The 16,887-nt window shown below is 53.8% G+C and overlaps 5 protein-coding genes across 5 annotated transcripts; 1 reads left to right on the forward strand and 4 right to left on the reverse strand.

Moving 5' to 3' along the window:
- Nucleotides 1–3,120: 3,120 nt before the first annotated feature.
- On the reverse strand, nucleotides 3,121–8,506 carry EsH8_VII_000663 (DNA-directed RNA polymerase II subunit RPB1; the record flags this gene model as incomplete). The annotated part of the gene is made up of 3 exons (XM_083270796.1): nucleotides 3,121–3,171; nucleotides 3,230–8,086; nucleotides 8,150–8,506. The coding sequence occupies 3 exons, from the start codon at nucleotides 8,504–8,506 to the stop codon at nucleotides 3,121–3,123; spliced, it is 5,265 nt and encodes a 1,754-aa protein (XP_083128353.1).
- Nucleotides 8,507–9,622: 1,116 nt separating this feature from the next.
- EsH8_VII_000664 (WD40-repeat-containing domain protein) lies at nucleotides 9,623–11,100 on the reverse strand (the record flags this gene model as incomplete). The annotated part of the gene is made up of 2 exons (XM_083270797.1): nucleotides 9,623–10,673; nucleotides 10,724–11,100. 2 exons carry the CDS (start codon nucleotides 11,098–11,100, stop codon nucleotides 9,623–9,625), a joined length of 1,428 nt encoding a protein of 475 aa, XP_083128354.1.
- A 343-nt stretch (nucleotides 11,101–11,443) lies between these two features.
- Nucleotides 11,444–12,638, forward strand: EsH8_VII_000665 (tRNA(His) guanylyltransferase; the record flags this gene model as incomplete). Its single annotated transcript, XM_083270798.1, has 6 exons — nucleotides 11,444–11,457; nucleotides 11,509–11,598; nucleotides 11,649–11,825; nucleotides 11,881–12,053; nucleotides 12,116–12,363; nucleotides 12,420–12,638. 6 exons carry the CDS (start codon nucleotides 11,444–11,446, stop codon nucleotides 12,636–12,638), a joined length of 921 nt encoding a protein of 306 aa, XP_083128355.1.
- Nucleotides 12,639–13,263: 625 nt separating this feature from the next.
- On the reverse strand, nucleotides 13,264–13,971 carry EsH8_VII_000666 (uncharacterized protein; the record flags this gene model as incomplete). The annotated part of the gene is made up of 1 exon (XM_083270799.1): nucleotides 13,264–13,971. The coding sequence occupies one exon, from the start codon at nucleotides 13,969–13,971 to the stop codon at nucleotides 13,264–13,266; it is 708 nt and encodes a 235-aa protein (XP_083128356.1).
- A 662-nt stretch (nucleotides 13,972–14,633) lies between these two features.
- On the reverse strand, nucleotides 14,634–16,494 carry EsH8_VII_000667 (homocitrate synthase; the record flags this gene model as incomplete). Its single annotated transcript, XM_083270800.1, has 8 exons — nucleotides 14,634–15,007; nucleotides 15,061–15,318; nucleotides 15,378–15,444; nucleotides 15,502–15,852; nucleotides 15,906–16,114; nucleotides 16,167–16,239; nucleotides 16,312–16,337; nucleotides 16,401–16,494. 8 exons carry the CDS (start codon nucleotides 16,492–16,494, stop codon nucleotides 14,634–14,636), a joined length of 1,452 nt encoding a protein of 483 aa, XP_083128357.1.
- Between the last annotated feature and the right edge of the window lie 393 nt (nucleotides 16,495–16,887).

Below are 16,887 nucleotides of genomic sequence, written 5' to 3' on the forward strand. Positions count from 1 at the left end.
CGCCCAAGAGTCGCAGCAGATGACCCGCGATGCCGCCACACTCCCGTTCTTCTTCTCGTGCAGTCCTGCTTCTCACAAGCCCGTAGTCCTGGGGGCCGAAGCCAAGCAGGCGAATCCCAGGACCTCTCGCCAGACCGAGCCCAAATCGGCGACGGGAGGCGGAAACCAGCCCGCAACTCGGCCGCTAACGGCTGACCGAAGTGCGAGGGTGGCACGGTTAGCTGTTTATTTCCCCCTCCTCCTTCTTCTCCCCTTCTTCCTTGCATGGGTCCAAGCTCTGATGGTGGACGGACGAGAAACAGACGAAGGGTGCTTGACAGGAACCCAGCCCGCGGCAATCCTTCGCCCCCATGCGAACCTCACTTCATCCTCAATGCCCCATGCCTAGCCAGGGGCAGGGTAAGCCCCTGTTTTGATCGATCTTTGCGGCCCACGGTTCGAAGTTTTAGCGCTTCGTCCGTGTCCCGCGCCAGCTCGAGGTCCCACTCATTCACCACGACTGATTGATGATAGAAAACCAGCAACAGATGAAGAGGACCGGGGACAGTGTTGGTTCGACAACGCACGAGAGCCGCCTCATTGCGGACACGCAAGACTTGGGTTTGTTTCTTTTATGTGTGGCATGGATAATCTCTGACGATTCGTTTCCCTCGCCATGACCGAAGATCATTTTATTTTCACCTTCCTTGTCCATTCTCTTGTCGGGGTCCCTGCTCGCCGGCTCCGGCTCCCTTGGCCCGTCGACCGGGTTTTTGTACGACCCGAGACCAACGAACACAACGGACAGACCGTCGAGCCCCTTTTTTTTTCCTGCAAATTTGGGAGCCCACAGTTTGCATTACATGATGGTCGCCACAGGCGCTTGAGCAAAAGTACTTGTTGTCGAGAGCAGCTGAAGAAGAAAGAGGCGCGGATAAGACAATGTCGGCTGTGCCCTTCTGTTTGCCTGTTAACGTTGGACAGGCCGACCCAAACGGCCAGTTCGGCGGTACTTTTCGTTTTTCTTCTCCCTCTCGACCTCGTCAAGCCAACGCCCCAACTACCTGGTAGTTGCATCCCGGTCCTCCTCAGGCCTCGGGGCAAACGGCACAGCTTTCGTCGGCCGCGACCCGTAAGGCAGTTTTCCTTCATTTCGTTTCGCAAAGGGTGTGGCACAAGCCTTTGCATGGGCGCATGTTGGAACTAAACCCCAGGAGACGCGGCTTGGCGGCTTCACGCGCCCAGCGCATTCGAACCAGCGAATAAAACAAAATAGCCCAGCTACTCATTCGGCTTGTTGGTGCGGCCTTGTAAGCGAGCGACCGTTCACCCACCCGCCCCTCATCACCATCATTATCATCATCGTCATCGGCTCTCTTACTGGCGCGCTCTCCCCACCGGCTTCGCCTTTTTCAGTTTGACGATGCGACCACGATGTACTATGTAAAAAGTCCAGAACCAAGTCGTAAAATGTATGGATGTTGACTCGTCGGGTACGAGTCGCAGCTGATGTGATGAGACTGGGGGGGGAGACTGGACGGAGAAAGGGAGGGGGGGCCGGCCGGAAGAGGAGTCGACGAAGACGCGTCTTGGACGTACCCATGATATCCATGATACAACCTTGTGATCCCTCCCTCCCCCCCTTCTTTCGTCTACGGAAGGACACAAAGTGCGTCTCCGCCTTTGCATCACTGATCATATCCCCCTTCCGCCTACCTGCCTGCATACCTGCCTACCCGTAATGCACATCACAAGGGAGGAACAACAAGAAGACGGACCGAAAAAGAAAGAAAAAAGGCCATGTGCGCCTTGCGTGCGGGTGGCGCCGCTGTCGCCGCCGCCCGTCGCCGGAGAACTTGGAGCGAGCTTTTCCCATTGCGTCTTGGTGTCTTGGAGGAAGTCCAAATGGACGAACGTAGGTCAATTATCCTGTTTGACGAGGAGAGACATGGGTAGCTCATTTTCAGGAAATAAAAAATAAAAAAATAAAAATAAAAATGTGACGTGTAATTTTTTTTCAACCCGGCGACCAACAAACGGACAGATACTGGAACTGACTGGGCTTGAGTCGGGCGATTGACATTGCGCGCAGATCCAGGTCGGGCGTTGCGTCGTCACATTTGTCATGTCCCCCTTTTTCTGGCTAGGAGGGGGAAGGGGGAGGGTTCTTCTTCTTTCCCCAACCGTGCCCTATGGGCAAAGAACCCACACTGGGGCCATCGTCATTGCAACTCTGTTGGCCATGTTGGGCTGGCCGTCGAGTTGGGAATGAGGCAGCAGCAGCAGCGGATCGAGATTAGGCAGACAAGGCAAGGCAGCAGCCGCACCAGCTGCACCAGCTGGGGGACATATATTATCGCCAAGCGGGACAAGTGGAATGGGTCGAATGCGATGCGACAAGCGATGGCGTGTGACGCCAACATGAACGTAGGCAGCAGCAGCGTCTTTCTCACTTGGCAGTTTGATAGAGTCACGAAGTAGAGGCACAGAATTGACACACGCAGCTTCGCAAAAAACCAGTCTGGTCCATTTCTGGGACGTCTCTCTGCGTGGAAGAGGGGGGGAAAAATAGGAAGCTCAATCTCCTCTGTTCACGAGAAAATTACAATCTGTGTCTTGTGTGTCTTCATCCTCTCCTCAAAATAAAAAAAGGGGGCCTTGGGGGGTGTCCTTCCTCATTGCCTTTCACCATCACTTATAAACCACGAAGCCAGCAACCCCTTGCCTTCTTCTCCTTTCTCGTGCTGCCCCCTTTCCCCCTGTCGCGTATTGTACAAAATCAGCTTTTTACAGAAACCACCACAAGCTTTTTTGCTTCATCGAGTGTTTTTTTGATCGGTTTTCTTTTGTTGGTGTACGAGGGTATGTTGCTGTCCTGCTTCCCAGTGCCGTTCTTCTAGCCATCTTGCATGTAGCAATCTTTTTTGTGTCGTTTGTCTCTGAGAGCAATTCTATGATGCATATACCTTTCCTCCACACGAAAGTAGATCTCAGTGACAGCCTGCGTCTGTAATGAGACGCGATATTCCAATCAACCAGAACCAGTTAAGCCGTAGAATCATTAGTCGGCATATTAGGAAAGTGAGAGATAGTGGCGAACCGAGGACGCGATTGGATGCATCGTCGTCATTCGACGCACTATTAGTTTCCGGAACCACCGGGTCCAGGGGTTCGTGGAGACCAAGAAGGCGACTGCGATGGCATGTTAGACCCGACCCAAGTGGAATCATTGAACAACGGGGGTACTTACAGTTGGCGAGTAGCTGGGGCTGGTCGGAGACTGCTGCGCTCCCGGGGTTTGCTGGAAACTCGGGCTTGTGGGTGAGTATTGAGCTGGTGAAGTCGGCGACCATGTCGGTGACGCTGGAGAGTACGACGGCGACGTAGGACCAGCCCCGTGTAGGTTGGGAGAAGCCGGGCTGTAGTTGGGACTGGCCGGCGAATAGCTTGGTGAGGTGGGCGAGGCATACTGAGCCGGCGAAGTAGGCGAGTAATGCCTGGGCGAGGAGGGAGATGCCGGCGAATAACTCGGCGACGTCGGGCTGTAGTTGGGGCTGGCAGGGCTGGTAGGCCGGAGCATCGGTGATGTTGGCGAGAAAGACGGCGATGAAGGGCTGAACTGCGGAGAAGTAGCGTAACGACCGCCAGCACCATCAATGAGCGGCGATGTGGGCGAGTAGCCAGCGTTGGGTGACGACGGCGAGTACCCGCCGTATCCACTGCTGAATGGCGAGGTTGGAGACGTGCTGAAAGGGCTTGTCGGCCGTCCAGGGCTGGCGCTCGAGTACGGATTGACGGAGCCAATGCCGCCGAAGCCGCTACCGCCATAGTCGGTGCCGAAGCCAGTGCCAGTGGGAGAGTCCGAGCCAGCACCGACAATGGGAGAGAAGTTGCCGGCAGCGGGCGAGCTGAGAGACATGTATCCAGAATCAGCCATGGGAGATCCCGAGTCGTACGGGGTGGCAGCACCGCCAGCCTCGCCACCCTTGACCGGCATGCCAGGCATGAGCCCCATGCGGGAGTTGTCGCTGATGACGGTCTCCAGCATCTTGGGATCAAGGAGAACGTCGAAATGACCAGTTCCCATGGGCGCCATCTGACCAAGCATGACGTTTTCGGAAATACCACGGCAATCGTCAAGCTCACCAACAGCTGCGGCCTCGAGGAGAATTTCTACAGTCTCTTCGAAGGAGCAACGCATCAGAGCACCAGTGTCGGCACGGTTGATACCGTGACGGGTAACTGCTGAGATCGTACCTCTGTACGTCATGACATCGCAAAGAAGAGCAAGATGTCTGTGGTTGACGTAAGAACCGTCGAAGGCAAGCACCTGAGTCAACTCTCGGACCAAAGCGGCACGGGCTGCCTCGATACCAAAGACCTCAACGACCTGCCACAAGTGGTTGGTGTAGGTACGGTTGGAATCGACGCCGTCGACAGACAAGACCTGGCGGAGGGCGGTTCCAGAGGTGTCCAGGTACCACTCCGAGCAGCGCTCATCGGCCTTGGCAGCCAGAAGTGCTCCGTCCTCAGTCTCGATGAGCTTGGTCTCCTTGTTCAAGAAAGCCCTCTCAATACCCTTCACACCACGGAGGGAAAGCGTGTCGAGCAAATGAGTCTCGAGTCTCTTCAGCATGACGTCGTCCTCAATCTTCTTTTCGCCGTCCTCATCCTTGTTATCGTTACCAGCGTGCATAGGGCGGATACGAATGATTTGCTCCTCAGCGTTGTTATCACTGAAGATGACAGCAAGATCGTTGGGGTACTCCTCCTTGATACGTCTAGCAACGTCCTCGACTGTAAGCTCCTTGTCAAGCAGCTTTTGGCGGTCCAATGTGAGACGAAGCAACCATCTAGATTGGTCTTCCGTCTTATCGTGAGACTCATCAGGAATAAGGTAGTAGGACTCGACCATGTCGAGATCGTCTGGGATGTTGGTCGACGTAATCTCCGGATCGTAGTAGATCTCAGTAACAGCAGTGACGGACCGCAGCGTGGTGTGCTCCACAGCGCTTCGAAGAACCTTGGCAGCTTCTTGACTGGCGTTGTCCTCGCCGCTCAGGTAAACGACCATGGAAGGGGTCTTGATGTTCTGAGCCAAGTTGAGAATCTCCTTGAGACGAGGGACACCGAGAGTGACGTTCTTGGAAGAAACACCAGCAAAATGGAAGGTGTTCAGTGTCATCTGGGTGGCGGGCTCACCAATGGACTGGGCCGCAATGACACCAACCATTTCACCAGGACTGACAAATGCCCGGTCCCAGCGCGCTTCCAGTTCTCCCAAGACGTGCTCGAAGGCCATCTTGTTCAGTCGCTGCTGGCAAGCAATGCGCTTGAAGGCAAGTCGCGAACGAATCTGTGCCTTGAAGAGGATCGTGGCACTGCGGTCAGCCTCCTTGGAGATCTCATCGTTTCCACGGACGATGGTCATTCTGTTGAGCATGGCCTGGACAGCAGGGATAACGTCTTGAGGCCGCAAGTCGCTTCTCTGGAAGTCTTCGACTGCGAAGAGCTTCTTGGAGGTTTCCATGAGACGGACAATGTTCAACGGCAGCTGCATCGACTCGTCGTCCTTCCTCTTGAAGTTGATCTGGCGAACTTGCTTGCGATCAGCCAGCAACGCATCGTATTCCGAATCCAGAAGCTGCTGAACGGATGGATCGCCGGCAATTTCGTTGCCGTACTCGAGCCACTCCAGCTCTTCTGGTCTGACTTCATCCATGATATCTAGGCGGAAACGGTCGGCAAACTTCTTGTCCGACATGTTGAGATGATCCATGCGCTGCTTCTCGATATAGATGGCGTCCAGACCGTCCTCGCCGTACAGGAATTGAAGAATATCACCAAGGGAGTTTCTGACAGTACCGTCATACTTGGCACTAACGTCCTCGAGAGCCTTGACCAAACGACGTTGGATGTAACCGGTTTCGGCGGTCTTGACAGCAGTATCAATCAGACCTTCTCTACCTGCCATGGCGTGGAAGAAGAACTCGCTGGGTGTAAGGCCACGGAGATAGGAGTTCTCCACGAAGCCACGGGCCTCAGGAGAGTAGTCGTCCTTTGTGAAATGGGGGAGAGTTCTGTACTTGAAACCGAAGGGAATACGCTTGCCCTCGACAATCTGCTGTCCGACGAGAGCAGTCATCTGGGAAATGTTGATGGACGAACCCTTGGAACCCGACGAGGCCATGGTGACGGCGTTGTTCAAGTCCTTCAAACTCTTCTGGGTCGTAGTACCAGCCTTGTCACGAGCCGTGTTGAGAGCCTTGGACACCTTGCTCTCAAAGGTCTCACGAATGTTCATACCGGGTAGAGCCTCCAGCTCGTTAGCAGTAGCTTGCCGTGTGAACTCCTCGACCTCAGCCTTGTGCTCATCGATATGGACCTGGACCTTCTCAATGGTCACCTTATCGGGAATTGTGTCACCGATACCGATGCTGAAACCATTGTGCAGAAGCCAGTAGTTGACGACTTGCTGAACCCCGTTAAGGAACTTCATGGACGCCTCCGGCCCGTGCTCGTTGTAGACGATGTGGACGATACCACCACTGGCGGCGCCAATGTTCTTCTTGGAAAGCAGACCGTACATGATCTCTCCGGACTGAATGAGGAGACCCTCGTCCTTAAGAGGGTTGTCCTCCTTGGAATCCGGAGCGTTGTGCAAGCTGACAATGTTGGGGACAGCCAAGCTCATGATCTGCTTACCCGTCCACCTTGGCCTAGGCCGCACGATGGCGGGTGGGGGGATATTGCCGTCCCAGTTGGGAACCCACAGCATGATGTTCATGACCTGCTCCTTGGAGAGGAACACATCACGACGGCAAAGCTTGTAGGCGCCGGCAAGAGTATCTTGCACAATACCCATCAGAGGACCGTTTCTTTGCGGAGAAACAATGTTGATGGGGACCAGACACAGCTCCTTGACCTCTGCTCTCGTCTCTTCACTCTGGGGGACGTGAAGGTTCATCTCGTCACCGTCGAAATCAGCGTTGTACGGCGAAGTGACGGACAAATTAAGACGGAAGGTTGAGTACGGCATGACGCGGACTCTGTGGCCCATCATAGACTCCTTGTGCAGAGATGGCTGACGGTTGAAAATGATATAATCACCGGTAATCAAATGACGTTCGACCTTCCAGCCGTACTCAAGCGAAATTTGGCCGGCTCGGCGGTGGTGGCGAAGATCGATTCTCGTGCCGTCGGACCGGATGACATACTTGGCACCTGGATGTTCGTTGGGACCATTCTGCACAAGCTCGTGGAGTCTTCCAATGTTGTAAGGAGTGACCGTTTCGGGGTACGTCAGGGTTCTTGCGATACTTCGAGGAACACCGACCTCGTCGAGAGAAAGATTGGCGTCGCCAGTGATGACAGTACGTGCCGAGAAATCGACACGCTTTCCCATCAAGTTGCCACGAAGACGACCCTCCTTACCCTTGAGACGGGCGCGGATAGCCTTGACCGGGCGACCACTCTTCTGCAAAGCGCGAGGCTGTCCGGCAATGTCGTTGTCCATGTAGGTTGCGACATGATACTGCAACAGCTGCTCAAAATCTTGGGCGATGTGAGCAGGCGAGCCTTCGCGGATGGCTTGCTTGACGTTGCTGTTGGCTCGGATGATATCACCGAGCTTGTATGTCAAATCATCTTCGTTTCTCAGACCTTGACCGGTACCGTCCATGGAAATACTGGGTCGCACAGGCGGAGGCGGAACGGGGAGAACGGTAACAATCATCCACTCCGGTCGCGCGTACTCGAGGTTGAGACCCATGTCTCTCAGGTCCTCATCGCTGATTCGGCGCAAAATGTTGTGAGCCATCTCCGGAGTGATTGGAGGCTCTTCCTTCTTCTTGACGCCGTCTTCGCCTTGGGCCTCGTACTTCGCGATCAGCTGCAGAGCTTTATGCCGCACTCTGGGTTGAATGTTGCCACAGCCACCGTGGTTGACTGGGGCCTGCTTCATGTTCAGGCCATATTCTCCATCATCGGGCTTCTGCTCCTTGACCTCGTTCTCGCAGCGAGTCTTCTTCTTGCAAATATTCCAAATGCGATTAAAGCGAACCTTGGGGTCTCTCGTATTCACTGCTTGGAGAAATTCAGGGTCGCTCTGAAAAGCCAGGTTAGCACAATCGAGTCAAGGCGGCTGTCAAACATCGTAGAGTAGACTAACTCTATCGGCCAAGACCTTGCTGCAATTATGGCAGACAATCTCCAGGACCTTCTTGACCTTCTTGATAAAGCCAGGATGGTATACGGGCTTTGCCAACTCGATGTGGCCGAAATGTCCCGGACATTCGCCCATCGCCTGACCGCAGGTTTTGCACTTGAATTGCCGATCGATGGAGCCTAGAAGAGGATCGTTCAGACCGCCATCACGAGGCTTTGTCCGCGTCTCGTCCATAGTCTCTGGGTAGACACAGTGGCAGACACTCATGTTCTTGATCTCCTCGGGGGACATGAGACCGAACTGAATCTCCTCGACCGTCTTGATCGGCGCACTCGAGTGCGTGAAGTAAAGGTTCGCCATCTTGACGGAATTTTCGATGTGGTTGGTAAGGAAAGTGTCGTAGGGCAATCACGAGCTCGAGGGTCGGAAGAAAGCAACAACCGCCGATAATCGATACGCGATCCGGAGGCGTCGCAAACAAGGCGCAAAAAAATCGGGGAGCGGGAATCTATCGCGCGAAACGCTTTTCGAGATGCAAAATGTCGGAACGTGTCGTTCTACGATGGCGCTCTTGACCACGCCAGTCCCCGGCCAGCGGCCCAGGAGAAGGTTCCACTGATCCTCCCAATCGCCGCCACCTTCAGAGCGTCGAAGAATCGAATAAAATCGCGATCGTAACGAGTCGTGCCTCGAGTCGGAAATGAGTGTGCGTTCCGGGGGCGCGATTTCCGACGCGCGTGGTGATGATGATACGTGGGTTGACGAAGTTGTAGAGGTGAAGACCGTGGAGGCGAAAGTGAGGAGCGAGGTCAGAAACAAATCTTGCCTTGAGGCGGCTGGCGCAGCCAGCCAAATGGGGCTAACCGGATTGGGCAATCACCCTCCTTTACCTTCCTCAGGCCTGCTACGCGTGCCCAAAGCCTTTGGAGGTTTCGGTACCCATAAATCCAATGAAACACACCAGTACCAGCGCGCGAACCTATGTATCTGTATTTTGACTCACTGAGGCTAGAAGAAAGGCTTGATGGGCGCGCCGCCGCTGTCCACTCCTTCCGGCTGAGGCCTGGAAGAAAGTTCTCAGGCTGCGTATGGCTGATGACTAAATAAAAAAATTCCCTACTAAACATCTACAGCGGGATAACCACAAATACATTGCCATTGATGGCTAGATGTCTGAGACTGCTGGGACTCCGCCGTTGACTTTCGTCTTGGAATCGTTTGACCGGCTTTTGCCCATCCACTGTTTACAATTTAAAATTATTAAGCAGCACGAAGAGCTCTCAAAATCCTACACATCACTGAGAGCCCCGTCGCGCTAATCACTTAGCAGGGGTCTGTCTGAACGCCAACGAAGCTCGTCCCATAGCTACGCGATCCAACGCCAGGTCACGCGTCGGCGTCCACGCTTCTTCCCCTACGAATCTGGAAGCTTAACTACCGACAAACAATTGAACAGCGACTAGGGATTTTTATTTTTTATCGTCTTCTACCTCTACCCGTCTTTCCCTTTCTTGACGGGATTTTGTCCTCTACAACCTCAGTATCCGGTATCTCTCCGTCCGCACCTGGACTCCTTCTCCGCATGGTTCCGGTAGATACCGCGATGAACTCCTCTTCGCTATCGCTTTCTCCGAGGTCAAAGAGAATCGGCATACCAAACGCCGCACCTCCACCAGTGTGCCCGTTGATATTGCTTGAGGTAACGACATCCACGTCCTCGTCCTCCGCGTCCAGCCGTCGCTTCTGCAACTCCTCCTGCCCGTAGATGTCGAATTCGTCTTCCCGCTCTTCGTACTCCTGATTCTCCTCTACTTGCGCAAAATCGGGTGCAAGCCTTGACCACTTCTGTTCAGGTATGACGGACCAGATGTATATCCTGCCCGTCTCGAGACCGCATGTGGCGATGAAAGGCCGATCTGGGTGCCATTCCACAACTCCTTGTTCTTCCTTGGGGCCGTCCAGTATTCTGATTAATCCTGTGCTCCCCATGCCCCTATCCCAAACATATATCTCGTGGTTGTTGTATGTTGACGCTGCGACGTACTCGGAGGCTGAACTGAACGTAACGTGGTTCCACGACAGCCTGTTGACTTGGTCTGAGAATTTGTGCTCCTCTGTAAAGTGTATCGTGTCGAGATCGAGGTCCTCGGCCACGAGGTTGGGGATGTGGAAGGTTCTGACAATACGGTCTTGCGCATTAATCAGAAGCACTCGTCCTGAGTTGTTCAGGCGCAACGTCGTAATTACACCGCTGCAAGGCTTCTCCGAGTATATCGTCTTCCTCGTCTTTACATCGATGACGTTGATCCACCCCTTGTTCGTGCCCGCTAGAATATGCTCGCCCGTAGAGGTGAAAATTGTAACTGTCGTCATCTGTTTTGCATCGTCCTTCAGTTGCTTCTCTGTTGGCTCTCCGTCTATGTCTGGGCGTTTCGGTGCTGAAGGGAGGGGGTATTTGACATCGGTGACGCCCGAAACATCGACGAGAATCGGCTGCTCCTCGAATATGGAGGCCACAAACTGGTGACTTGGCGCGTCAGCGGAGCTTCGCTGCTCGAAGGGGTTTCATCAACTTACGGGTTGAAAGGGTTAAGTTCCGCGATGTATGCCGGAGCTCGGAAGCGAACCTCGCGGTACCGCTTACCATCTTTCAAATCCCACAAGACTGCCTTCCATCCTTGACAGGCCGACAGCAGGTAACGGCCGCACCTTGACCAGCTCAGGGAGGTAATGCTTCTGTGGTGACCACGCATTTTCCTCGCCACGCCCATCGTTTCGATATCCCAGATGATCACTGTGCCGTCGACTCTACCAGAGGCCAGGAGATCACCTGTTCGGTTGAAGCGCAAACATGTTGAGTGGCCGGACCGGATCGTGTTTGTGTTGTTGATGGCGTTGATCGCCTCGACCGCGGCGATGGCCTCGTTCTCTTCGTTGCTGAGAAGGAAGTTCATGATTGCCACTGTTGCTCCAGATCTGCAAGTCGGGGGGAGAGCTGCGCCCTTTGAATTGAGCGGGCTGGCGTTGACATTTACGCAGAGGCAAGCTCATGCTCTAGATTCACAAATTAATGGACTTGCAGCCGTGCGCGTGCGACTGCCTTTCTTGCGCCTGCGAGGCTGACAGGTTACAGGGATCAAGCCCGCAATTTTAGGTATCCAGGTCACAGCGTTTAGCGATAGACCCCACTGAAGCAGCAACAACCCCTCCCCCACCATCCCGCCTTACACATGAATTCTACCGGATGTAAACTCCAATGCTGCCTTTACATTCATAAGGGGTATTGACGTCTTCACCATGGCAAACTCCAAGTAGGACATCAACTATTTCATCTGCGTGAGGTTCCATCTAACTCGACTCAGATTTGAATACGTAAAGAGCTTCGAGCAACCCGACACCTTGCTGCCAAACACCTGGATTGTGGTTCGCATAGATGGAAGAGGCTTCACGAAGTAGGGATAGTGGTCAACTGCGTACCCGGACGACACTAACACTACTACAGGCTCTGCGCCAAGTATGCGTTCGAAAAGCCGAATGATAAGAGGGCACTCGACCTTATGAATGCCGCTGCCAGGGTAGTTGTCACCGAACTCCCAGACATCACCGTCGCCTACGGTGTGAGTGACGAATACAGCTTCGTGTTTCACAAGTCATGCATGCTCTTTGAAAGAAGAGCCAGGTAAGATGATGCCTTCCGCCTATAGCTCATGTAAACAACGGCTCACCCTGTTCAGCAAGATCGTCAGCACCGTGGTCTCAACGTTCACAGCAAACTACATCTACTTGTGGTCGACATACTTCCCTGATACCCCGCTCTCGCCACCCCTTCCGAGTTTTGATGGCCGAGCAGTATGCTATCCCACGGTGTTAAACCTCAGAGACTACATGAGCTGGCGTCAAGTTGATTGTGAGAAATTCTAAAATATCATGTTTCTTCATGCGTGAGTTATTGGCTGACAATCTTTCGAGGTCACATCAACAATCTGTATAACACAACCTTCTGGGCTCTCATACAGTTGGGTGGTCTTGACAACAGAGAAGCAGACAAGTTCCTCGCGGTAAGATTTCAAGCAGACCACATTCTCATATTGACGCCCCCTAACCTCATTCAGGGGACCGTCTCCGGTGACAAAAACGAGATCCTCTTCTCAAAATTCAAGATCAACTACAACAATGAACCCGAGATATACAAGAAGGGCAGCGTAGTATTCCGGGACGTAAGTTATTCATCGTTTCTCCCCGACATACGGGACAACCCCTGATAGCCTAGCAGTACGAACTCGTCGAGCCAGGAACACACAACGCTGCCGAAGCAGCAGACGCTCTCGCAGAGCCAGTGCAACAGAGCAAGACGCAGGCGGAAAAGGACAAGAAGAAGCGCGGCAAGGCCCGCGTCGTCATCGAGCACCTGGACATCATCAAGGACGACTTCTGGGATAGGAGGCCGTGGCTTCTCTCCAACAAGCCCGGGAAGACTCCCAAGGAGCCTTGAGTCTCGGCGCACATGCCGCCACTTGGACGTATGCAGTCGGACTCTCGCTACATACCAGACCTGGCCTCGTCGAGGTTTCCACGACTGAACGTGGTTGAAACGGCGCTGCTCGTCAGTGTCCCCACCTTATCCGAATTCCCTAGAAAGAACAGATGGGATGGGTGAGCTTTAAGCGGACTTATGGCCTGCTTTGCGTGTGTTCTTGCAAGGAAGGCCATCAATACACGACGAGCTGGAATAAACGCGCACGGGAATCGACAGAGATGGAAGCATTTGTGCGGAAGTAAAAAAAAAAAAGTTTCGATTATGGCGGCAGAATGGCAAGATATTTATGCCAGCAGCCACTGTTGGGTTTGAGCATCTTTTGTAGCTCAGCTCTGTATTGCGACTTGTGTCGCGAGCCGCTCGTTCTATGCCATCTCTCATGAAGGCTCCTTGCGCCGAAATAACCAATCGCTGACAATGCTCTCATCATCTTTTTATGTGATTTCGAAGCCTCCCCATAATGCCTACCTGCCGCACAGCAGGGGTACGAAGGCATTATGAGCGTGTCTCTTTTTATGCTTAGAACCGTCGTCTCGGGCCTGCTGGAGGGGCGGGGTTGCCGTATCTGAAGCGAGTGGCCTCAACCGGACTCTCCCTTCTTCGCTTTCCTCGCTTCCCTCTTCGCCTGCTTAGCCTCTCTTCTCGCCCGCTTCTCCTCCTTGGTCTCTTTTCGATCTTTCGATTTCGTCTTGTCCCCAGACAAGGATGCCTTTGAGGCCTTCCTCGCTGCCCTCTCCCTTCTCCTCGCCTCCCTTGCTGCTTTCCTGGCCTTCTTAGCAGCCCGCCGCGCCCTCCTCTCGTCCTTCGTCTCCCCCTTTTCCTTTCTCTCCTTCACCTTCACTTTCACGGCCCCACTATCGCTCTCACTCCCAGAGCTTGTCGCCGTCTCCTCGCTCTCGGGAGTAGAAGCGCCGCTCTCCTCAGCTCTCTCCTCCCTCCCCCTCCGCTCTTCCTCTTGGATCGTCCCCTCCAGGAACCCGCCCTTCACGAAACTCGCGTAGAGCATCCACTTGCCCCCCGAGACCTTTTCGATCTGGTTCAGCCGCCCCTGCGTGACGGTCTGCACGACCTGGCCCTTCTTCGACGTGTCCAGCCCCTGGAGCTGCTCGTCAAACGCATTCATCCACCAGGTGTCGCTTGTGAAGTGCGCCTTCGTGCCCAGACCTTTGGTGTTGTCCTTGCGGTTAAGAAGCAGGGGTTTGGCGAGGCCGATCGCATCGTCGGTCGCGTGGAGGGAGTGACCCTTTCCGCGCCATCCTTGCGCCGACAGGAGGGCGTGCGCATCCATCTTTCTTATGGTGAAGGCTTCGTTTCGGTTCGACCGACTTTTCTTCGTCTTTTGGACGGTGCGGGGGTTTCTTTTTCCTCTCAATTTCTTCTTCGTAAAATCGGTAGAGAATAGGCTGTCGAACGGCTCTATAGTGTCATGAGCGAATGGGAGGAATATTCATGGTCGAGGAGTTTTCGATCCTTTTGCTCGGCCAGCGTCGATGGAGGTAGAGGTAGGATTTGCGACGAGGTGCTGCGGCAAGTGGTCGGTGAACTGTAATTTTTCTTTCTGCCGCGCTTATCTTATCTTAGCTTGTCCGCCCACTAACATCAAGAGCCTAGTCTCCTCAGCTGCTTGTACCTTTATTCTAATTGTTTAAATGATCACAATAGAAGTTCAAAGCGTATTCAAAAAATAGTTCGAGAGGGGATCTCGTACATAAATCGCAACGCTCTCACCTTTAGTGGAGTCTCTTTCAAATAATTATCACCGGCCATCAGTAACGGACGCAAAGGAGTGGCGAAACTTGTCCATTGACGTTAAGACTAGCTGCGAAAGTAGTTTGAACGTTTCTTCGTTGATGTGAGGTATCTGAACTAAACACTTTTGCAGCTCTCCCCTCTATGATTGTACAGTTGATGCCCCATTTTTTGGTGTCCCGTATGCATCCCGAAAACAAATTACGCCTTAACCTTCTTGGCAGCAGGCTCCTCTGCAGCCTCATCCAGTGCACGCTTCTCCGGCTCGCCAGCAAGCTCTCTCTCCGCCTTCTCAAACTTGGCCTGCTCTTCAGCGGTCAAGTTCGGCAGCAGCGGCTTCTCCCCGCCCTCCGTGATGTTCAAATGGAAAGTACGAATAATCGAGTCTGCGTCGTCAATGGCAATCGGCCTAACGTCTGCCAGGGCCTTGATCTTCTGAGTAACGACCTTGACCTGAGCATCAGTCATGGTGAGACCAAGTTGCTCGACACGGCTCTTGATGGCGTTCCATCCCGTCAGTCTTGAGGCGAAGTGGACATATCTGCTCATGCCGAAGTCGGCGGGGTTGATGATTTCTGTCAAAATATTAGCTTGGCTTGGGCAGAACTACCGCATTCAAGTTACGTACCGTATGTGCTAGGGTTGTTGAGAATGGCCTTGGCGTGAATACCAGCCTTGTGGGTGAAGGCGCAGAAGCCAGTGATGTAGTTGTTGAAGGGGATGTTGATCTCGACGGCCTCGGCGACCAGGTCCTCAAGCTCCTTGAGCTTGTGCAGCTTGTACTTGGACTTGGTGTAGTCGGGAGCGGCGACGATCATGCGGGCCATCAGACCTCCCAGGGGGGTGATACCGTTACGCTCACCAATGCCGATGACGGAGGTGTCGACTGTGAATCTAGTATTAGCAATTGAGTTCGTGAAAACCTATTCGGCGGCGGGGACTCACTATGGGTGGCACCAGCCTCGAGAGCGCAGTAGGCATTGGCGATGGCGCATCCAGTGTCGTTGTGGAACTACGTTGAAAGTCAGCCAGTTTCTTGTAAAGTTTACTGCGCAAGAGTGTGACTCACGTGCGTCTCGATGTCGCAGCTGACAACGCCTCTCAGCGTACGGACAAGGTCGTAGACCTGTCTAGGGCTGGCGCAGCCAACGGTGTCGGCAATACCAACTCTGTGCACGCCAACCTTGTCGACGGCGCTGTAGACAGAGAGCAGGTCCACAAGGTCGGAACGGAACGAGTCCTCGGACGAAAACCGGATCTCGAGACCCTTAGACTTGACGAACTCGATAACCTCAATGGCAGTGTTGATGATGTAAGTCATGTCCTTGCCGTGGGAGTGCTCGCGAAGGTAGGAGGAGGTGCCAATGACGACATCGACACCGTCGACACCGGTCTCAACAGCAAGGCGGGCATCATCCATCTACACAAGTTAGTGTTTGCCCTTATTTCTGGATTGATGGAACAGTTTCTTACGTGGCAGCGGACGTGAGTAAGGATCTTGGACTTGAGACCGAGCTTGCAGATGGCCTCGCAGTCCTTGCGGGACTGCTCCGAGGCAGCAGGCGAAGTCAGCTCGATGTAGTCGACGCCGAAGTCATCGAGAGCCCTGGCGATCTTGATCTTGGTCTCGGTGTCGAAGAAGGCGTTGGCGAACTGCTCACCCTCTCTCAGAGTGGACTCGACTGTACGTCACTCGTCAGTGGGTGTGACTCAAACGTAGATGGCAGAACATACTAATCTTGTATCGGTCGACATTGCTGAGGAAGTCACCAACCGGCTGGTAGGGGTTGCTGTGCTTCTGCTTGGTCTGTATCATCGTATGTCAGAAAAGGACGTCATGGTAACAAGAGCGGTTTCGGAGGCAAAGACTGGTTCTTACAGGAATGGCAGTGTAGCCGGGGTGATCTGGATGCGAAAAGAGTCAGCAAACATCGGCACGAGAGTCAATTAACAGCTTGCGGCACGCACCCTTCTTGTCGACAGCGCCATTGGAGCCGTTCGCGTGGCCATTGGTGCCATTGGAGTGGCCATTGGAGGCCGGGACGTCAGGAGTAGGGCACATTGTGTATAGTCATGCACCGTATGTCGTGTAGCTGATGGGGTTGTCTGATGAGAGAGTATCCAAACTTTGGACGACGGCGGGATTTATAGAAGATTTCTGGGAAGTTGGTTGAGTCACAAAATCAAGAGTGACTTGGGAGGATGGACGGCAGACCAAGATATGTAAGGAAAAACGGGAAGCAAAAAAAAAAAAAAAAAGCAAGCCGGGCGAGGCGAGGCGGACGCAGCAAGGTGTGGATTGGGCGGGATGGCCAGTGATGACCGAGGACGGCGTTCGCTGCTCCCAATGTCAACCAGTCAATGGGCGAAAGAAGAATTTTTTCCCACTCTTTGGCCCCGCTCCAGACACATCCCCGACTGCAGTACTGTGCCATGACTGCCATTGACTCCCGAT

This window comes from Colletotrichum jinshuiense, chromosome 7 (genome assembly GCF_051148585.1).
Source record: "Colletotrichum jinshuiense chromosome 7, complete sequence".
Classification (NCBI taxonomy): Eukaryota; Fungi; Ascomycota; class Sordariomycetes; order Glomerellales; family Glomerellaceae; genus Colletotrichum; species Colletotrichum jinshuiense.